The sequence below is a fragment of the Schistosoma mansoni genome (genome assembly GCF_000237925.1).
Source record: "Schistosoma mansoni, WGS project CABG00000000 data, supercontig 0227, strain Puerto Rico, whole genome shotgun sequence".
Taxonomy (NCBI): Eukaryota; Metazoa; Platyhelminthes; class Trematoda; order Strigeidida; family Schistosomatidae; genus Schistosoma; species Schistosoma mansoni.
Window position 1 is genome coordinate 265,467 of NW_017386093.1, and position 24,086 is coordinate 289,552.

General features: G+C 38.0%; 1 protein-coding gene across 1 annotated transcript in view; it reads left to right on the plus strand.

Moving 5' to 3' along the window:
- The window catches only part of Smp_104500 (phospholipid-transporting atpase), a gene marked incomplete at its 5' end in the record, with an annotated part of 95,906 nt that extends 81,905 nt beyond the window's left edge, over nucleotides 1–14,001 (plus strand). Inside the window, 5 exons of the mRNA XM_018792661.1 lie at nucleotides 374–538; nucleotides 3,042–3,130; nucleotides 5,438–5,539; nucleotides 10,294–10,433; nucleotides 13,359–14,001. Of these exons, the coding sequence (XP_018644491.1) occupies nucleotides 374–538; nucleotides 3,042–3,130; nucleotides 5,438–5,539; nucleotides 10,294–10,433; nucleotides 13,359–13,456 (594 nt within the window). The 3' untranslated portion in view covers nucleotides 13,457–14,001. The remainder of the gene's footprint in view (nucleotides 1–373; nucleotides 539–3,041; nucleotides 3,131–5,437; nucleotides 5,540–10,293; nucleotides 10,434–13,358) is intronic.
- Between the last annotated feature and the right edge of the window lie 10,085 nt (nucleotides 14,002–24,086).

Consider the following 24,086-nt stretch of genomic DNA (forward strand, 5'->3'; position numbering starts at 1 on the left):
TAACATGTCATAAAAGACATAAATTAATAGCGTGTATATACGTATGTTAAGTTTTAAAATCCCATTCTTAAACTTTTCAGGAAAACCAAATGTCTGTTGTGTGGGCGAGAGTAAATATTGATTAGTTGTTATCCTAGATAAGAGACTGGTAGATAGTTTGACAGGTATTTGATGTGTCTTATATATTTCTTATCACTGTTCTTGCTTCATTGTCGGTTGTTGACTTAACTAATACACGTACTAGTCGGCTGAAGCACGTGTTCTAGATCTGAGTTCTGTTGATGTCTTGTCTCGTTTTCTTCCTGTTATAATCATATTTTTATACTTAATTTTCACTTTTTTCCTCTCTCTTACACTGTTTTTATTTTTACAGTATGTAGTTGTGACGGTTTGTTTAAAAGCTGGTCTAGAGCACACCGCATGGACATGGTTATCACATTTAGCAATATGGGGTAGTATCGGTTGTTGGTTCTTATTTCTTACTATCTATCCTCATGTCTATCCAACTTTACCATTGGCATCAGATATGGTTGGCATGGTAGGTTCTCTTCATTAATATACCATGGTTGTTTTGCTCTTTTACTTATCTTAGAATCTCGCACCATCAATGTATGTTGAGTCTCCGAGACGCGCTTACGGGATCGAAGTAAATTTATTCTTCGACCTCACCTTGTCAATGTAAAGAACTGGTAAAATTTACCCCTCCTGTATCCGAAATCCTCACTGCTACTTCTCGTGGCCTCACTGATGTAGGTAAAGCCTTAAGTTCAAAAGCAGAACGTGCTCTCCTAGACTAGATTTCAATAGACAGTCATTTGTGCGCTGTTCGAATACGCAAGACAGTAAGAACTCAAAAATATAGGAACACACATCGTTGTCTCTCCGTTGTCTCTGCTTACGCTCTCACAGATTGCAGCTGGGATGAAAGCTAGACGCACTGATGTTGCAATGGTGGCGAGAGATTGTAATGCCCAAGTAGATAGACCAAGCCAAATCGAAAGGCACTTAGGCGGATCTTACGATGTCGCAGTTTTGTGAATAGATAATGGCAACCGTCTGTTGCATCTGTGTTCAGATAACCGTCTATTCCTGGTGTTAAGTCGGCTTCCAGAGAACTCTAACAGAGCCTCCAGAGGCTCAAAAAGAGTCCCAACCAATCAGAGTACGACAGAACATTCTGGAGTTCCAACGTGGCATGCTACCATTGGTCAGTAGCAATATATGTCGTTAGTTGGATTGGCTGAATTAGGATGTTGATTTAACTTAAGCAAACATCTATAAATACCTACGATTTTCTGTACAAAAATGAACCTTGCAGTAAAGTGTTTCTCTGATACTCGTGTCTTCTCTCTGGTCTTCAAGTCGCTGAGTAGTGCTAGCCCTGGGGTTATCCGAATAGCTTAGGATCTGAATAAAGCGTTCAACCTACAAGACACATCACCTGGCAAACACCAACTTTACGCATAGGGAAGAACATCGTCCGACGTGTCGACCTCTTCAATCGACTCATCGATGAACTCAAATAGACCACATTGTCATCAGTCATCGTTAGAAAGACGCGATAGTAAACTTTCGCTCATTCTGGAGCACATGTTTAGACTCCAATCGTTGTCTAGTTTGGTGATATATTTGTCTGCATCTTCCTGGTCTTAAAAAAGCCATACCAAGAATACCCCTTAGAGGTCAACTTAATGGTGAAAACGTCAAAAATATATTGCAGGAACAACTAGAGAAGGAGCTAGTAAACCATGGAAGTGATGTCCACCACGAGGTAACTCGGTATGATATCCAAAATGCTGTGGAAACAGCAGTGATATTTACTGGTGAGTTAAACCAAAGGGTTAGGAAAAATCAGTGGATTTCAGTGGCGTCTAATGAACTCAACAAATGCTTGGAACTCATCCCGTCTGACTCCGAACGCGATGAGAAGCAGAGACATTATGCGTAAGTTGATCAAAAGCCTACGTAATGATCGTGAGCAGTAATGGGTGGTGAAAGCAGAAGAGGACTATTATACACTCCTAATCCAGAAGATTGAACCGATCGGCAGGACACTTCAGGAAACGGTTCAACTGGTCTTCAGTTACCTACTGTCTCCAAGCAACCCAAATGGCAAACTGATGTAAGTCCCTCAACTTTTAGTGAGGTTGAAAATGCGCGGGAGAGTAGCAGGACCCGACGGACTAGCTCCTGAGATTCTTAAGGATAGTGGTCCAGTTTTAGCAGTTAGATCAACTGAAATCTTAGCAAAAATCCGGGGGCTGGACTTATCCCATCTGACTGGTTTCGATTGCTGATCACCCTAGTTCATAAGAAAGGACTAAAATCCTCTTGTAACAGTCACAGAGGAATCAGTTTAACTAATATATTGTATAAAAGATTAGTCTCAATAATACTTTGACATCTAAGTAGTACTCGTGAAGAGCAAATCCGACAAAACCAGGCTGGTTTCAGGCCTGGTTGTGAATGTATAAATCAAATATTCACCCTTCCACAAACTCTGGAACATAAACATACTTTTCCACTTCCGACAACAATTACATTCCTTGACCTTAGGGAGACGTTCGACTCAGTCGATCGTGACGTTTTTTGGCAGTGCCTATCATTAAAAGACGTACTAAGGAAGCACATTAACCTTGTACAGGCTCTCTAGTTAAACACTTCTAGTCGAATCAGAGCTGATGACGAACTGTCTTCGAAATCGGTTGCATAACTCAAAACCATATGTGGAGAAATTCGGACACTTCACTTCCACCTGAAGTTTATGCTGATGATGTCGTTCAGAAGAACGATGAAAGCTCTACGATCAAACCATCCAGCTCAGAAAACAAACCCCATCAACAACTCAGAATAGTTTACAATAGCGCCAGCGTATTCATTCTTTGTCTTGCTTTAGAATCCGAGTCCTGAAATCTTTTTATACCTTTTCTGCTTTTTTTTTTACCTGATCTTTTCTACTGTTACATTTTGCATTGTATATGAGTAAATGACTTATTGTACGTGATTTTCTTCTCTCTGCTTTTTTTCTTTGCATTATTTAGGATTCTGCCGTTTATGGATGCGGTATTTTCTGGTTCGGCTTTTTACTGATACCTATGATTGCACTGACACGCGATATTGCTTGGAAAATGCAAGTTTCATCTGTTTTTTTCTGTGCCACAAGGTGGTAGAGTCGCTAGATTCGCATGTGAATCTATGCGCGTCTACACGCGCTGATATTTTCCAACTAAAAGTAGTATAAAGTTTTATGAATTAGTCATTCCTCCCAATTTCTTTTTTACATAATGTATCCTCCAGAGTTTTAGTCTTTTACTATCGTCAATACTACCGCGGTTTTGAAGTTTGTCGGTTTTCAACGGCTTTTTAATTTTTTCACGTATATCAATTTACGAAAAAAAATATTGCTCCTGCTAAAAGCATTCTGAATTATGAGCTGTAATTATAATGCTGTTGGGGATGCTAGGTCCCCAGAAATCACTTGGTAAACGTCTAATTTTTGCAATTTTATTGTGGAAATTCTAATCACTCATCTGCGCGGTAAATGTGCGTATTTTTACCGTTCATTTATATTTACCCGTGGAAAGGAAATTCATTAGCTCGTTTCCCTTTTTAGTAGTCCATTTTGTGATATTTCCCAATTATATGAGTTTTGTTCTTGTTCTTTCGTGCTTCTGGGCTGTTTGTGGAAGATATATATTTTCTCGAACGATTCTAGTCTGTACGCTCTAGTTTATAGGGCTGGGGCGCAGTGAAATTTTTTTTACCTTGTCCTGATGTGTTGCTGACTTTTGTTCCGTTCACCGGTCCTACGCGACATAGTAATAATAATAGTAATCGCCTCACACGTAGCATATACGCACATTCTTCTGAGGCATATTTGATTGCTGATGGTTGGTTAATCTGGAAGATGTAGCATGCAATTCCATGAATTCATTGACTGTTATTGTATGAAACGTTTGGAAGGAATCCATTCAAACAATTTCAAGATACAAACAACAATACACAGTGAGTAGGTTGTGATATACCTAACAAAGCCTCTGATAAGTCACATTTTCCTTCAAGACCATACGATGAGTAGGAGCCGAATTTCTCTGAACATCTATTAACCTATAAATACTCATGAGTTAGAAACTTAATTTAAATTTCGGATTTCTTGGTCTTCTTTCTCTGCATAGTTGGTTGATCGAGTGTTAAGAATAACATTATGATTAAGTGAGACTATAGAATCAAAGCAAGTTACACTTATTTTTTATTTTACGTTTACAACAATCTGGGAATGAGTAGAATGATGTAAGTGAATAATGATTTGTTGATCAAACCAAAGATTTGTTTGAACGTATCTTTGTACGCTAAAGAAAAGTTTATTGAGCGACAATTTTTCTTGCTACTTTACACATCATCACTCATCGGATCAGAATGAGCAAACGTGGTTGGTAGGAAAATCTGGACGTAAGTTTCGTGCTATTTGCCGCTTTTCAATAAGGTGCATTTGCAATCTTGAGAGGATTGATGCCTCTTAGTGAATTCAAAGCGAGGTAACCTAGTTTGGCGATGTGATATATTATTGCTGAGCTATTTGAACCGAGTCAGTGCTGTGTATCATTTTTCTTACATACACGACACAAGCAGCTGCTTCTCATCAATATAAACGTTGCTAAATTATTCTCCATGAAGGTATTGATTTATACTTAGTGCTCTACATCAGTTTTTGAAATTTAATTCCAAGTTTTAAAAATTGTCTTTCTAAACATGACTGAGGTTATCTGCAACGTTTTCGGTGGTCGATATGTGTTGTACGGAGAATTTTTCGGCCACTTTTCTGTTCATTCAGGTAATGAATACTGCATACTGTAGTAGGATTTTTACCAAAGTATTTCATCTCAAGCGTCTGGAGTTATTCACACCTATCTGTTATTAAAAGGTCAGTGTAACATATCCCCAATGTTCCCCGGTGAAAAATACAAACATTGTTCAAGTTAGAGCATAAAATGAAATCTCTTAATCAATCAACGCTAGTTGATACTTGGAGAAGACTTTAGAATATTCTCATGTAAAAGCTATGAATATACTAACGTATTTCTTATTGTGCTTCTTACTTCCATCTACCCTTGTTATTTGGAATATAATTTCTTTCCTGTTCAACCGTGTTCTGATTTGGGGACTTGTCGAGTGAATTGGTGTCCAGGAATACTAAGCAATAGGAATAGCGGGGTTGTAATAATAGAAATCGTAACAATTTGTTTTTTTTTAATAACGAAAGGATGCTAAGGATCGAAAGTCCCAGGGGTATTGCAAACGTTTTGCGCATTAAAACACGTTGTGGCTAACTTCAATGTTAAATTCTTGATTAATCCAAATATCTAGTCTTTATACTTGTTACATGTATTCATGATCTTTCTTCTAATTACCGTCTTTTCATAACCTATTTCAATTATAGGGCTAAACGTGTTACAGCTGGTTCATTACGTGAACAAGTTATGCAAATGGAACAAATGCAAGTTGATCCAGGTCGTTTGATTCGTGCCAGTATTCGTCCAAAGTAAGTTGTTTGTAAATTGTCTCTTTATATATATGTATCTCTTTTTTTCACTTGATTTTACTCTTTATTGATCATATATATGCATGTATATATATGTGTGCGTGTTTTGCGATGTGGATTATGTGTAGTAGTTATGAATTCAAGTTAAGATGTTTCTCGGATAAAATTGTATAAACACTGACATTGTTTAATGGGATATTAGTTATGATCTCTCATAATATCTATTCTATAAAGTATACTCATTAAGTTCTATTCTGTAATTAGTCAACTCTTTCAAATAACTGTACATTTTTTGTACTTGATGTTGGTTGACTGTAGGTAACTGAAGAGTTGTTTAATAAACTTTTAATAATTCTTAATATATTTTGAAGTCACGTAGCTCTATGATGATTGATGAGAGTTCTGATTTCTTGTCTTTAAAGCTTTTGCTAAAACCTATTGCAAAATGATTATATCGGCAGGATCCGCCCACGATACGCATATACCAACAAAGAATCATCAGAACTCAGTCCTGAATACATCAATACCTAGATTATAATATAGATACTGCACTTGTTGAACATGCTGGTGAATATCTGGGTTGAATAGCTGATCTCATAATGTGTAAGCTTTCAAAACTAAATAAAAGTACTAGACTCGAGTCTCAGTTTGAACATCAGAACTAAGATGCAGATACATCCAATTTTTGAAGAGCGTTATTCAGCTAAAAACATATGTCTTGAATTTCATTACTTGCTTAAGTCCAACTCTACAAAATCTGTTGCTTAATCCTGGTAGAAGGTCAGTAAGTTGTAGAGATTGTTGAACTCCATTAAAACCGTGGACCGACCTAGTTTAGACTACCACTGAAAACTTGGAAGCGCTAGACGGCCGTTTCCCAGTATGGACTCCTCAGTAGTGCTCATTCACGACCCATGAATCGATCAGTACTAGTTTTCTTTTTCTTGTTTTTCTCTCCCTGTGTTCGAGCATATATATATATAGTAACATTGAATGTAAAGAACAATCATGTGATCTGATGATTGTTTTAAGTTTGCTAGTCCAGTAATTGTTTAGGTAGTACATTTATGACATATATTACAGCAATCCAATGCATCAGCAGGGAACTTTTAATTTCTTCTTAAGCCTGTTGATTTATGAACAGTGTTATTTAAGGTTATTTCCTGTGCCAGAACGAATTATTCATAATTATCTACAACTTGAGAAAGTAAACTGAAAACAGAGAGCGCGGAACAACAAAACAATGATTACCAAAATATGTCAGTCAGGTTTACCACTGTTTATGTTAGATATTATTCAAATAAGTTGAAGTTGCTAGGAAAATTGTTAACGTAAAGTGACAGCAGGTAAGTGGTTTTATTTAAGGAATCCACTAATAAGATTGGCTAAACATTTGAAGTTCCTATAATCTCACTTGTGGAGTAGGATACACTTACAAGCGCTAAAACATTTAATGCATTTTCAGAGGAGCAGTATGCATCAATGCAGCGAACAGACAATTGGAGTGATTTTATCGTACGGATAAATTATAGTAGATTATTCCAGAGTTTAGAAAACTTACAGGTAAAGTAATTCATATAGAGAGATGATTTAGACTGTGTTTGTTTCGCTAGTGACAAGCAGTTACGAATTTCGTAATGAGAAGTCTCTGCATATTGAATTGCTTGATTGGATGTAAAGAATAGTTTATTAAGTATTTTGAAGAAAAAGATAAGATTTAGTTGGAGTCTCCTCATCCATAAAAGGCTGAGCGCAAGTTTATTACATCTAGGATTATAAGTCAAGTTACAATCAGTTCCAAAAATACGAAGTGTAAATCGTCTCTGTTCTGATTCCAGCCTTAATTTATCCTTTATGCGCACACTACTAAGAATAAACGTGCGGTATTCTAGGAGTGGTCAAACACAAACTTTGCACATTAAAATACGTAATTCATTGTTAAAAAGGCTTTTAGTTATGTAACCTATAAGACGTTGAGACTTGGAAGTCTGTTTTAATATTTGTTCTGCAAACGACAAGTCGTAGGAGTACATATGTCTTAAGTCTACTACTGTATGTAACCTAGATAGAACTTTACGATTTATGGTAAGAACTAAGTTGAAAGTGTATCATCGAAGCATATCCATCCACATTTAGCTGTATTAAGCTCTAGCTGCCATTTTAAGCACCACTGTGCTACCTTGTTAAGCTCCATGCTAATACAGCTTTGAATATTGTTCAGCTCATGTGGAGAAAATGAATACATTACTTTAAGATAATCTGCATACAGAAGGGAGTTATCCACACAAAAACATTCACAAATATCATGGATAAACACCGGAAAGAGCAAAGGGCCTGAGACACTAACTTGTATTACACCACTTCTAACAAGGACAGCGTTCGACAGTGAGGAGTTAACTTTAACTATTTGATGTTGGTTGCTGAGGAAGGAATCAAACCAAGCAAGCAAAGAGTTTTGGACCCCATTAGATGCGAGTTTACCTATGTGGACTATAAATACCCGAGTGTTTTGTACCATATTCGACTGGTTGGAATAAGACTTCTTTCTACTCGTCTTCTAACTTGCAACTCAGAGGGTTCAAGTGCTCAAGTTGTGCTCCGTATAGCAAAAATTCAAGTTCCTAATATAACAGTAACAATCTCGATTACTAAATATATATGGGTGTGATATGAGTTATCGAACTAAAATTATAGCGTTTCGTAATATCAGTAGATTAGTTACCAAGTGATATGTACTGAGCTAAATTGTTGGATTTTAAGATATTAGTTAATGAATAAGTGTAGATACAATGTTGTATTATTGTAACATATGTGTGCTTAGCAGCACCCTGTTTATTCATTCTAGTGTAAATTTATCTTATTTATTATTATCTTTATTCAATATTATATTTTTGGTATAATATAGAATTCTCAGCACAGATTATTTCAACAAGTTTCCGTTTCTTACTTCATGGTTGATCCTGACGATAAATAATGAGTGATCGCCAATGTTATCAGTCCAGTTAATTGACATCTAAATAATATACATTCTTTTTCCTGTATATTGCTAACAACCATGATATCTCTGATTAGGCTTTTTGTAACTTGTACAACAAAAAGTTATACACTTTACAGAAATGCACCTGAATAGGTTATGTGAATAATAGCCATAATGATGTGTTAAAACAAACAAAATTAGATAACTTGTTGAAATATCTAGATATCAGGAACAGGCAACCCAGATGTTCAAACAGGTCGCCGAATCTACCTCTTGATAACATAGTTGTTTCATAGAAAAATTTTTATATTGAGATTTATGTACTTTAAGCGACTCATTACTTAATTAAGCTTTCAGCCTATATGTTTTCATCTGGGTCAGATTAATCGTCATGTATATACCTATGATTTCCGTACTCCATAATTCGACTTAGCAATCAAACCTTCCTGCTACTTATTTTATTTTTCTCATCTGCATAGTGGGTTTAGTATGCTGTGAAAGGCGTTTATCATAATCGAATCGAACCGTTAAACACAACATCAAATAATTCTCATGCTAGGACGAAACGGCCATTCAGTGCTTCCACGTTTTCAATGGTGGTCTAACATTGGTCGATTCACGATCTTAAACAAATAATACGCTCTTAAGATAAATACATGAACTTGTACGTAGTATATACTTGTTGTATCCCCTGGCGAATTATGAATCATAAATCTGAGGTCCATTTATGGACAAATGTAATACGCCTATTCCTATTGGATAGTTGTTAAATGAGTAACCTAAATCTGATGTCTATTTATGGACAAATATAATATGCCTATTCCCTATTGGATAGTTGTTAAATAAGTGACCTAATTGTTCCGTGTTCCTCGTATCATAACCTTTATTTTGACCTTGGAACTATTATTATTGATTACTTTCACCCTAGCTACAGCCACATTGGCCAATTACTGTACAAATGTTATTTTTCTATTTTTGGTATATTTTGGTCTGTTTGGTTAGTATATATAACCCAGTATGCTTGTGAATAATATTCATATTGCCGAGGCTGTTATTTGTGTTCTGGACTCAACTGGCTGGGCTAGGCAGATAGCAGGGCCGATACGCGATCAAGACTGCTCGTACAACTTCAAGTAGCATTTGCCTCCGATCAATAAATTCATTCCTCTCCAATTGCACGTCCATATTATTACGATTTCATACGTCATAACAATACTTGATACATATATGTGTATTCACTGACTGATATAACCACTAACTTTGAGGTTTTGTTGTCATCATTTTTGTGACAGGTAGTTATCACAAATAAACATTTTCCTAAACGCAAATAATTATATTTTGTTTACTAATCAATCATCACTGTCCAATTTCCCAACCAACTATTTCATAAAAGTTTAAAAACATTTCTGTTTCTTTTCCATATCACAAGCAAACATAGTCTTTGTTAAATTGTGATATATCTGTAGGCATATATTTCACGTAGGTTTATATATTTTCACAATGTGTGATTCAAAGTTTCTTGTGTCGTTTTCTGTTCACAGAATTTTAAAATGAATGTTGTTAATTGTTCTTCACTTTGATGAATAAAATAGTACTGTGGTTATATTCGTTATTCTACCTACCCGTCACACTCAAGTATTTCTTATAACCTGATCGTGTGTTCTCTTCGAATTTCAATGGGGTATTATTTCCATTGAATTGTTCTGTCATTTGTTATTATTTTGAATTTCTAAATATTTTTAAACATAAATATTAATATACATGTAATTTATTACAGATCTACTGATCGTTCCGCGTTTGTGCGGATTATGCGTAGAAGTATGGGTTCACAGGCATTGCTTAATCTTTGTCTTGGTGCTAGTGTACGTACAAATACAGCATCACCGACACCCATAACAGATTCTCGGCAAACAGATCGTAAGTTCAATTTATTTAATGATCATGTGTAGTGTCGGTTACCATGTTAAGCCTACATTTCTTGACAAGCCAATTTATTCATTCTCCTTAGGTCACATTTCGACCTTGGTAATTATTCGTTTATTAACCTTGACTGTTTTTATATGAGCGTATGTGTGTGCACTTCTTATCCTATTCATCACATGTCTAACTTATTTTTGTGTAACTATAAATATCAATTAACGATTGATCATACTCATTTAACTCACAATCCTCCACTGCACGTCATTTTGCTTCGCTCTCTTCTCTTCTCCAATCTGCCTCGCTCTTACCTCTTTGTTTCGTATCCTTGATTGCCTGTTCAAATCAATAAGTGCATGAAATATACATATTCCAAATCCATTCTCGTATTCGGCTTATTTAATTCCGTAGTTCACTAACATGCATTAAGTCGATAATAATATACGAAAATTGGCAGGATGTACATTTCAACAGCAATTATTTAATAACAATCAATCATACGATCTATCTGGAGTCAGATACAGGGCCACTAAACATAATCTGAAAATCTATGGAAACATGGGGGGAAAACTATCGATAATCGTTCAATCAAGATGTGACGCTTGATTCGTCTAGAACTCTACAAGGAGTTTCTATTCGACGCTGGTTGGATGAAGAGTTTACAGCCTTCTTAAGGTTTCTGAAGACTTTTCTGCAGGATTCTCTAATGCTCTCGGCAAGTCTGTTCGATAAACTTATTAACTGAAACAATGATTTTACCAAAATTAGCTTGTTTCATACTTATGTGTTAATTCAAAATACTCACCATTCCTGACATTTAGGTTTGTTTAATCTTCATTTTTCATAGTTCAAAACATCTCCAGACATCCTCAAAAGTCGGACGACACTGTATTTTTTATTTATTATGCCAATGACTCATTTAATAGTAATCTGTGTGATCTAAAGTACTACTAAAGGTACGTCGCGGCGGTTTTTACTTTTCGGTTTAATATACCATGTAAGGATACTCTTTCATGAGATAGCGATAGCCCTTGTTTGCTCCCAATCACTTTATTTACTGAACGGAGTGTCACCGAGTTTTTTCAGGTAGTTTAACCGAATGAATAAGTTACACGTGAAATCTTGAGATCTAAAAGACGGGATTCTATTGGAATACGGTACTAGTTAACTAGTGTACGAACTTTGAATCTCAACGTGTTTAACTACCGCTAGTTAGCGAACTGATCTAAATACTATTCATTCGGAGTGGTGTACTAGAAGAATACGTTTTCAGTAATAACACACAATGGGAGTTAAACATTTAAAAGGTTAAGGAAACACCACTATAAATAAGAAAATGAATCAAAACGCAACTGTTCAGGTTTATAGTAGCTAATTTCATTAAAGACGTTGTAAGTCCTAAAATAAATGAGTAATAACACCAGCTCTTTGATATCGATAAGTAGTATAATGAAAGATAAGCAAAGATGGATAGCGGTTAGCAGTGGAATCAAGGACGCGCTCTTCGTCTTATTTGGAACTCGTCAGCTGGATGTACCTGCATCTCAGAGTTGATGTTAACTCTGAGGCTCGAACCCAGTACCGTTCACTTCAAACGCCATCGCGTTATCCACCCGGCTACTGAGTCCTGATAACCACCTTCTTGTGCAATGGGGTGAAGTTATATTCACTTGGTGTTGTATACTAGTATCTTCCCATTATTATTTAGGACTGCAATTGATGTCTCTTGTTGGCATATGTGCATCCATCTTTGCTTATGAAGCTTCTGGCAATATCGAGGCAGTCCGCACAGAATGCACATATGCCAACATGAGACTGATCAATTGTGGTCCTAAATAACAATGCGAAGATACAAGTATACAAGTATAAAATTAAAAAAAAGTATACAACACCAAGTGAGTATAATGAAGTGTTTGGAATCTCGTTGCGATGACTTTACCTATAGGTTACTGTGTTTGTGTTGACAACGTTCGTTATCATCGCGCATTAACCGGACAAATGGATATGGGGACCATAGGACCCCGACTGGACGTTTTGTTAACGTGCTTATCGTGAGACTCAAACTCCCTTCGATCGATATTTTATGGGATCTTAGGTCCCCAAAACTCTCTGTTATATCCCCTGGTGAATTATGAATGATAACTTTTGAGGACTATTTATGGATCAATGTAATATGTATATTTCCTATTGTATAATTGTTGTATCACTAGCTTTATTTTGACCTTTGACCTATTATCATACGATCCTTGAGTTATCATCAGTTTATTGATTACTTTTCCCCCTATCCACAGCCACATTTGGCCAATTATTGTACAAATGTTATTTTCTATTTTTTGGTACGATGTGGTCTGTTTGGTTTGTATATAAACCCAGTATGTTTGTGAATAATGATTCGTATTGCCGAGGCTGTTATTGGTGTTCTGGACTTAACTGGCTGGGCTAGACAGAAAGCAGGGCCGATACGCGCTCAAGACTGCTCTTACGATTTCGTGCATCATTGGGCGATCAATAAATTCACTGCTTTCTTATTGGGCGTCCATATATCAAATAGGGCACACGCACGCACGTACTTACACGATATAACACTCTCTAAAAGGCTCATGATAAGAATAAACATTTATAAATCTATTGATATTCTAGTGGCTACTGATAACACGCTGAAATCACTGATAAAATAGATAGTTTTCCACTCAGGATAAAACACAACATATTAATACAGCTGTGGGTATATGTTTCATGATAAGTGATACCCATCTGGATAATGTACATATAGTCTTGAAGAGGATCTCTACTCTCACCATGGTATTCGAACTCACGTGACTCATCACAATCAAATACACTTAGCCGTTGAGTTAATCTTTGACTTCATTCAATTTGTTTGGAGCTAATTACATTATTGTCTTGTTTTATTTTGTTTCTGTATAGATGGTTATGCATTTTCTCAAGAAGAACATGGTGCAGTCAGTCAATCTCAATTGATTCGTGCTTATGATTCAACTCGACGAAAACCTGATGGCAGATAAGATATTACTTAACAATGTATACTAAATTATCCATTATGTTGTACATACACGTATATATTGACATATTGATTATGCCACAAATAACAACCGAATTCGACAACTTTTCCTTTTACTGAACAAACTGTTATTACCTAGTTTCCCCCATTTTTATGTTGTGTATGAATGTTCGCTACTTTTTCAGCCAAGATAAGCAAACACAAGAAATACATACCGCGCACGGTGACTTTCATGGTTACTGACACTGGAACCGATGATAACTATTGTTATTTATGTCCATAACTAACGAATCAAATCCTTGCTTAAACGCCCATCACATCGATGTAGACTGATGTATCTGTAGACTATCCCTGTTGCATGTAACCTGCTAATTGAAGGATATTATTAACCTGTTATATTGGTGTGACTCATTATTTTTATTCTTCTCGATAAGACAGGCAATACTGGTCGGTATGTTTGTGCGTTCCACTTAATGACTATAATCCATTTAGTTGTTGTACTAATTAAACTGTTATTTTTACGTTTAGGAACAGATAAAGTTTAAGGCTAAGTTGTCCTTGTTCTAACTATAACTTTCACATAGACTCTGGGTCGTCAGTATCACAGTTACAGTTCTGGTAGAATGTCTGTAGGACAAATTAAATCCTACAAAGTTTAGTCCAGTAACTCAATAGAAATCCATACGTCGAGTGCTGTTAAATATCTACGGAGAAACACCATAAGATTAATCATATTCCCACTATCCAAGAACTCATAGTGATGACCGGTTCGGAAGAGACGGCCACCCTTGTTACAGTTTTAGTTAGCTAAAGTACGCTTAGCTCAGACAGAAAGAGAAATTGAGTTAAAGAGTCTACGTCAAAGGGGAAGAGAACATTATAGTCAAGCCGTGGCTGACAAAGTGATGTACAGGTCTACATCTGCCTCCTGTGCAGTTGATTCTTCTCCTGTAAAAGACTGTATAACAATGATATATAAATTTTTAGACCTACCAAGGATAGAGATCATAAGGTTTGATGAAATCCGCAGAAACCATTACAGTCTCGAAGACTGTTTCGTTGAAAGCGTTGGATTGCTATCTGGGTCAAGCTATTTGATTCAGTACTGTAATGGGGAAGCGAACGAAAATGCTCGGCGTGGTAAAAGTAATCTGTGCTTATTATTTTTAATGTACATAGAAATTTTAACAATGATAATGGGATGTATAATAAGAATAATAGTGTTATTAATGAGCAATGAATGAAGATTAAGTAATGAATTCTACATAACGTTTAGGAATATGTACGTTTCTTCCTTTACTAGTTGTTTTCAAAATAGGTAAAGTGGTAAAATTTGGAAGTGAATTTGTGGGAGGTGTAACATCAGCATCATCAACTGTAAGAAGAGTTGAATTCCCAGAAGTAGGTGAAGAATCAGCTGGAAACGCAGGAAGCTGTGTTGTGAAACTTCTGTTGTCTTTAGACGGCTTTCGGCTGTCATGTGTTTCAGACTCTGCGAAAGCAGGTTTTATCCTGTCGATTGAAACTGTCTCTGTTTTCTATTCTACTTGATTGTGAAATATTTTGCTTGCCTCTTCACTACTTCATAAGGGTGTTGTAAAGGACGTCTTACTGAGTCAGCACGAACGAATACAAATTTACATGTATCTAAGTGTTTGTTAATTTACTTCTTCAAGAAAACTGGTCGAGGTGCAAGAAGCTTAATATTATTCATGTGACTCATTAGTCTCTCACAAAAGGAAACGGTTTCCGTACATACATATGTGCTCATTACTAGCTGACCAGGTGAGGTTAAATTAGTTCCATAAACGAGCTGTGCAGGTGTGCTTTGAAAGTCTTCCTTAATTGTAGTGTATGCTCAATAAAATTAGAGGTAGGGATTCACTCTGTCTGATTACATCCAGCTGTACCATCAGTGAGCTTTTGAGTTGTCTGTGAAGTCGTCCCACTTGTCCATTTGCTGCTGGATGGTATGCTGTCGTAGTGATGTGATCGATTCCCAAAGTGTGCGTAAATTAATCGAACAGTTGCGATTAAAGTTGTGAACCTCTATCAGAAATAACTGTAGAAGGTACACCGAAATTAGAGATCCATCTGTCAAGGAACACGGCAGCAACATTTCCTGCTGAGATGTCTTTTATTGGGCATGTAATTGGTCATCTGGTAAACCCGTCCACTGCTGTAAAGATTTTAGTAAATCCGTTAGATGGGGCTAAAGGAATAATTAAATCAAAATGAACATGCTGAAAACGATGGTCGAGTACACTGAATGTTGAAGGCGTTGTAGGTGCATGTCCGTAAACCTTGCTTCACTGTAAACAATTTCAGGTCCTTTCCTTTATATTTAGGATTACTTTTGGCCAAGCAAATCTTCTGATAACAGTCGCTCTGTAGCATGGATTCCAGGATGAAATTGTAGATGGCGTCGAGTCGCGATAGATTATGATCACCACTACAATAAGATTGCGCGCCGGATAACGACTTGGATCTCTCGATAGGCTAAAAACCAGAAGGCTGTTATTAGTCCAGATAAGATATATTTATTGGCGGTCTCGTGGTATCAAAGAATAGCGAGACGTGCCAAAGAATACAGACGAAATGGCACAGCGTCACAGAGTTCGCACGAACAAGGTGGACAACGGAACGAAAAGTGTTTTCGCTACAGTTAAACAAACAATCACTGGTACAATTGGTAGTAATAGTAATTGTTTCCATTACGCCAATCGCGTTCTTGTCATAAGAAGTCGGTCACTACAGTAGCCTCTCGCTAGAAAAGGTTTACGCTTTCGATACGTAGCGGTTTCGTTCGTGGGACTGATCGACAGAAGTGCAATTGTAGGACGTAGGCGTTGGCAGAACAGGAGGTGATCGTTGATCCTCGAGTTGCCACCCAAGTTCTTTTACATAGAACAGCACCAGGAGAAATGTACTGTATTTGTTGCTTGGCTCAGCATGCCACACCTGAGTGGTTTGTGTCGAGATTTTGAAGATTGCGGTCGTAGGCGTCATGACCAGAAAATGCTACAGATGTGGGACGGAACCATATTGAGCCAAGAAACCAGGAGCGACCATAATATCCAAGTTCGGGACCAAATGTATACCATACGTATTTAGGGCCAGAGAGATCGACTGAGTGCGTCGACTAGACCGTGTGTGATCATGACAGCTTTTGCCAAGGCTGACTTAAGTCGATAGGGCGATTGTTGGAGGCGTGGGCTCGGGATAAATCAAAGAAAAAGAGGAAAGTGTAGTATAGGGATAGGGTCCTATACCGTATCCGTTGTTGGTTATGAGGTTAGTCGCGAAAGCGTACTCGGCGACCGGAACGTGAGACGCTAGTCTCGTGAACCTGCAATCGCATCGGAAGTCAAGGGCGGCGGTCTGCTGATTTGGACGTGAGACTGAAGTCCTGCCCGTAGAGGGTGCATATGACACGTTCTGTTGACTAGGACGTGAAAATGATGTCTGATGCATCTAGCGTGGGATGCGAAGTAGATGTAGAGATCCCGCTAGAAGGTTTGATGAGTGCAGCATTGAGTCTCGGCCTATCAGGTAGGGCAGTGTCATCGACTTGTGCTGGCTTGTGATGATCAATGCTGACTATCGCGACTCGGCCATGTCGTTCAACCTTGAAGGTCTATTCATGACGGGAAGTCACGTGAAAAGGTCCTTCGTAAGGCTGTTGTAAAGGTTTGCGTACTGAATCGAGTTGTATAAAAACATGTGAACAGGTAGTTAACTCTAGAGGGAGAGCGACCCGTTGATAATGTATAGGAGTTGACACTGGAGGTAGTGTTGGCGTAAATGTAGAAAGTCGTTGGACGTAGTCTGATTCGCCGAAATTATCACTGCTCCGTGTCGTGAAAAATTCCCCAGGCAGACGCAGTGTCGTGCCGTATACAAGTTCAGCGGCGGAACACTGAATATCTGCCTTTAAACTGGTTCTGATACCCAACAGGACGGGCCGTCAAGTTTCGTACTAATTGTCGTTTTCGTATGCAGGAAGAGACATCTTCATTCATGGATGGCCAGACGTATCGTGCAGCGATGAGGTGTAGTGTGGCTGCGATACCTGGGTGCGATAGAACATGAAGGGCATCAAAGACGAGACGACGGTAAGCAGAGGGTACGATGGGTCGGGGGAGACCCGTAGAAGTAACGCATAGGATAGTACTTGAGCTAGTAGCTAGGGGTACTTCCCGGCACTGAAGTGACGTAGACTGTTGCGCTTCCGTGCATGAAGGATCGTTTGCTTGGGCCGCTGCCATGGCAGGTAGATCTAGCACTGGCAAATTAACTGCATTTAGTTGGATACATGACAAAGCATCAGCAACACAGTTCGACTCGCCTTTGACGTGACAAGGGTCTGTCGTGAACTGAGAGATATAGTCCAAATGTCTGCACTCTCTTGGTAAGTGGCGGCATCGTTCAATCCCAGTTTGCGTGGATTACGGCGAAGTAAATCGGTTAATGGCCGAGACCGTTCTGCCGCGTGCGGGATGAAGCGTTGGTAGAAGTTGACCAAACCGAGAAATGCTTTCAGTTCCTTGAGTATGGACGGTACAGTGTACTCCACTATTGCACGTACTTTGCCATCACAAGGTAGAATGCCCTCTTGGTTAATAACATGACCTAAGAATTTTATTTCCGGTCTCCCAAGTTCACACTTATCGGGTACGACCTCAAGGACAGCTGTTAAATGATCCCCATGCAGGGTTTCCAGAGCGTAGGGAATGGCGGTGTGAATCTGTTGCCTAGAGAAAGACTTCTCGAACTTGAGTATGTGGATGATATTGTCTTACTGTGCGATGATACCCAAGCCATGTAATCCGCACTTATTCAGTTGGCAATCAGTGCCCGTAGATGTGGTATGTGCTTTTACACCATCGAAGCTCAAAGTACTTTAACAAAACTGGCAGGACCCTGATCTTGCACTTACATTGGGTAGTGAGCAGATTGAAGTAGTCGTGAAGTTCGTGTTTCTGGATTGTTGCATAGGTGCTGGTGGTGGCGTGAGTGATGAGATCAATTCACGAACAGTTAGAGCTAGAGCGGCTTATACTAATCTGAGCCATCTATGGCGTCTTCGTGATGTAAATCTGGCTGTAAAAGGTCGGATCTACAACGCATTGGTGAGAGCAGTTTTGATTTATGTTTTTGAAACTTGGCTCCGAGCTGAGGATGTTAGACGACTCTACGCTTGATCATCGTTGTCTCCGAAGGATTGTTGACATCCAGTGTCAACACCATGTTAGTAATGCAAAGGTTCGGCCTCGTGTGTTCGGGCGCAGAGATGACAATGCAATTGGCGTCACTATCTTGAAAATATCGACTTCAGTGGTTTGTACATGTTCCACGAATATCGTTCCAGAGAATTCCATGTCGTACATTATTTGCTGACGCCGGGACTGGTTTGAAAAAGCGGAGAGGTGGTCAGTGTTTGACATGGTGTCGTGGTATGAAAGAAGGTTGTACAAGACTGGCTTTTGTTAGTCATTCACGACTCCTTGGTCGGGGTTCTAGAGATGGTGCAACACAGTGACTAGAGACGTTATCAGATATGACAGTTTGTGCCTTTCCCAGAAATTCAAACAAACAAAATGGAGTAATGATGGCTGTTTTCGCTATATCCTCGTACGCTAGTTGAATATGATGTTGGGCTCGCGCATGATCGATTTTAGAAAAAATTTTTAGCCGAGTAACCTAGGCGAAATATCTTGCAAATGCGAAATGGGGTAACGATCTGATGAAGTTAAGTTATTCAATTATCGATAATCGCCGCAGGGTCGACATTGCTGATCTTGCATATGTACCACGTAGAGTAAGGATGCCCAAGAACCTAGGGTGGTAATCGATGTGAACGTACCGAAACTGGTTGACTGTTTGTGATGATTTTATGTGCTACAGAATTTTCAACGTAGTATGGTTTCTTTATCTTAGGAAATTTGGATAAAATATTGACGAATATATCATTCGCTGAGGTGTTGATTATAATATTATTTATATGGTAGTCCGACTGAACTTCCGGAACTCGAAGTTTTATGCAAGAATCGATAAGTTTTCGTTTAATAAAGATCAACTTATAAGCTGTAAGAGCTTAAGGAGTCTGAACCTAATATAGGGTAACGGACATCGGCGATAATAAACACCTAACTTAGATGACGTCTAATTCCCAAGTCTAATGTTCGGAGTTGTTCTTCAAATGTCTTTATCTCAGTTTTATTAGCCGCTCCTAATGAGTATTTTCCATGTTCAACAATAAGTTTCTTAGATCAGGTCACTGGAGTAACACTGATTTCGGCCCTAGTGTCTAATAAGAATTTGTAGCCGGACGTTTTGTCAAGAACGTGAAAGAGGTGACTAAGAGCATGAACAGTATCATTTGTCGGTACTTCTGTCTGTTTGAAACGTTTTAGCGAGGAAAATGACCTGAAAAATTTGTGGAACTTAACACACTTTCTAGCTTTGTCACCATTTTTTCTATGTTACCAACGGATGTAGTCGTCATATTTGTTTGTTCTTGTGTTAACTCGGTTCTTACTCCTCCGAGAACTAGGGCGAGACTTTCGAGATGTGAGATTGGAAATTAATTATTGTAACGCATCTAGCTTGTTTTCAAGACTAGCGATAGTGCGTGCGTGGTGTGTACGTAGGTCGCTTAATTCATCTGTTAAGAATGCTGTGTTCGGAGTTTTCGTGTCACTCGGAGTTTTTGATATCGTCCGTACGTAAGGCGTCGTACCAGGTGTTACTTCTAAAATCTTGTCAAACATGCCGGCCAGACTCTGTAAATCTAAAAGTAAATCTAAAGAGATTTCGCCCGACTACCGTTGGCAAACGTTGTAGCCAATTTTTTTCCAGAAAAGTATCACAAACCTTTGAAGGTCCAACCAACTGCCTTATTTGTCGTAATAGTTGAGAGGGTGATTTGTCAATAACTCTCATTCATGCACCAATTGTTGTTAAATAACAGCCTGCTTTAACTAATCATAGGCATTAGATACAGGGGAATTATCTATAAAACTCGACACCTCAGATGCTACTTCGGTTGGCAGGATTCCAAACACAAAAGTGTATTTTGATGTCAGCAAAAGCGCGTCACGATGCTACAACTGTACTTACACCTGTGCAGACCAAATACGTGGGCAGATTTTACTGAACGGGGGCACATTTATCAAGTTTACAGAGTGTAACTCCGTTGAATGGCGATCCTGGCTAATACCTTCAGATTGGGATAAATATATCACAAATATGCAAAAAATAATCCCTACGAAAAGGGAAAATAGCGCTGTCATGTTCTTAAGTGAACTCGAAATTACGGTTTGGGAAAAAAATATACGGGCTCACTGAATTTGTGGTAGATCTCGGCTAAAAAGCCTATACAAGGTGTAACAATATGCAAAGTTACCAATAATATGCTAGAGATAATTAACACTACAAACCGAGGTGCCTGTTTATGGATAACGCAAAAAGGTAACAAATCACAGTGACAATGTAAAATGCTATATTAAAAAACAAAATGTTAACCGTTGTTATGAAATGAATTTTACGTGTAAGCTGTTCTCTGAGAAAACAACCACAAATGGGTTCAAGTGATTAACAAAGGTTTTTCTGCAAGTGGTGGCATCAACGGCGTAATGAGAAAGATTAGATCCAATAGTACTATTTAACAATGATCCGGGACAAAACTTTGACGTAATGTGTGGAGGCCTTGAAGGGTGTTATAACACTACTTTAATCTCCAGTCAAAGGTCGCGACCAATAAAGCGTAAGAATAGGGGGCGGAAGTAACGTCTATATTTCAACAATCGTGGTACTATATATGTCAGGGGACAATTATATCCGTTTCCTTATCATTGATACTGGGAAAAAATACATATTGAATATAAATGTGGTTACATATAAAGTATGACAAATTGAAAAAATGTGGTTTTTATTTTGTCGTTACAAAAATCGTTGAACATACAGTCACAATAAAGGCGTGGAAGCTCCTCAAGTAGGCGTTCGGTGAGAAGCACATTATGATCCATTAATTTATTGATATGATGCTGATCATCCCTGCTGTTAAGGAGACACATCCAGATAATTTTAGAAGGCTGCCCCATGAAATGAGTATTTGTGAGCTAAAACAAGCAGATGAAGTATGTATCCGATCTGAATTCTACTATGACTGTTACCAATCATGGACACCATAGCTGATTGTCAGCACGACATGAGGTTACCATTAATCAGTAGGACCGCCCATTCACTTTATCGATGTGTTTTCGGTCTAATCTTGATTATGATAAAATGATGTATATAATTTTTGTGAGTGCATATAATGCAATCGAAACTATCTGTATCACTCGGTCTAATGATAGAATTATTATTATTCATTTTTTTATTGATTGATCGAATCTCTCCATTGAAATATGGGATCGCAATTGGTCAGGCACATTTTCAACCTGAGCAGATTGCCCATATGGTGCCTAAACTCACAAGCCTTATATGTAGAAATGAATGAGGAGTCCTATAAACGACGAAACGAGATTCTTGGGCTAAACTGCCAGGCTACACCCATCTCTGATTTTATGGTTACCATAGGTTCACTTCGTTAAGATCTCCATTATTTATCAGTTATTGTCACGTTTAGATAGAACACTATTTCTTCATACTCATCAACATGCAATGTCGTATGCCGCTGTCAGCAATTGGTTTTCACATTCAGTTTGAAGTACTGCTGCAGGTAGTTTAAGGTGACAGCAAATCCATTCTTTTGTCCAAATGAACTGGTGTCTATCCAAAGTCATTCAGTGCATTAGTTAACAACATGGAACTTTTACAAGCTTTTTATGTATGTCCAACATTTCACATTTACGGCAGCGTGCATAATGAAACTGATATGAACTACGAGGAAGCAGTTTACCATGTGACACAGGATTTACTGCCCAAAGACCAATTAAATGTGCTTTTTGAACCACTTACTTGTCTGAATGAACTGAGACAGTTCAAATGCTTCTGGTAGGAATAGAAGCTTTTGCTTAACGGACTTCTGTATCTAGTAGCAGTGGATCGCCGATGCCTCCAGGTAAGAACCTACGTATATTAATGATAAAAGAAAAAGAAATCAGTAAATTATAGTGATATACCCTGCTTCTATTTGTGCACCTGTTCAGTATTCCAGCCCTCAAACAAATCAATGATAACTACAACTGGCCTCATTGATATTGTGTGGCGTATATTTATTTGGTGCGTTCCTGCACCAATGTATATGTGTTCAGATAATAATAACAGTGTAACACTGTCCTTAGATCTTAGGAATACGTCAAGGTACCTCCTAAAGAACTCTTCGAGAGTCGCTTGGATTGGCTCAGCCCGCAGCGGATTCCAAAATTTGACTGTGGAGATTGTTAGGACAGGCTTATTTTGTAACTAGTTTTTGCCACTATTTACGTTTCTTCGTTAATCGTCATAATTGGTGCATTTACCATGAGTGACTGCAAACTGGTTGCTTAAAAACAGATGACTTTGAATTCTTCATTCCCGTTTTGAATCTCCCAAAACATGACACTGATTTCCGCCCACAAACAAACTGTTACACACATGTGGTTCTTGTTCTCAATTACCTGCTGTTACGATAACAGAACTCTAATATATATGCTATCTACGTTTGCAGATCACGGTGATATTCTCATTATATCGTATCGTAGTGCAGTGATTTGCCAATCGTTCACCTCGATAACCGTTATAATAGAAACCTTAACGGTGTATGAAATCAGAAGACAAAGAAAAGCTGCAACAACAGTTTATTATCAAATAACGCAGGCCACAAAGCTACCAGCACATGAGTACGTATCAGCGAGCCAGCGCAAGCAATTATATAAGCAAATTTATAGTCAAGTTGTATAAGGGCGCAGCAAGATATAGCAAAGGCAAATTGTAGGATTCCAGTGCATACATATATGCGGAGGAGGATGAGTCATCGAATGATATTTAGGCAATCAATGTTTTGGCAAGAGTTTGCCATAACAGTACATCATAACAGTACAAAGATATATGCCGATTGTTACTATCCAAATGACAATGTCTGTTAAGTAAGTAAATAAAAGGGCTTAACCAAAATTAACCATAATCGAAATTGAGTGCAGGATAGTTGCTATAATATACTTAATTTGGATACACAACTCGAACTAAAACAAGTGTTATTGTAACTACTACCCAATAGACCAAAAGAAACTGATAATTCGGGTAACGTCCTGTATATTTCTCTTTTGTGTATAAGTTGTATTTAATATGTTCAAAAACTGATTTTTGGACGTAATAACATTATCAGTATTGTTGGAATTGCTGTATTCTTAGTCTACCGTAATTACGTGATGAGGCTAACGTTTATTTTGTTCATCATACTGTTTATTTTACCAGACTCGTGCGCTTTTTTTCTATAGTGTATTCCTCTAATAATCTTAGTGACGTTCAGAGTCCTCTCTTGAATGCTATCTCCAAATTACGTCAATGACGTTTTTGTAACGTAGCTAGGATTACGTTTTTTGCGGGACTGTTAAAGAGCCTTGGAGTCTCAGTATGCCTAAGTGGATATTAACGCAACCAAAAGTAAAATCCTAAACTAATACCGAAACGAAAATCTCTTGTACTAT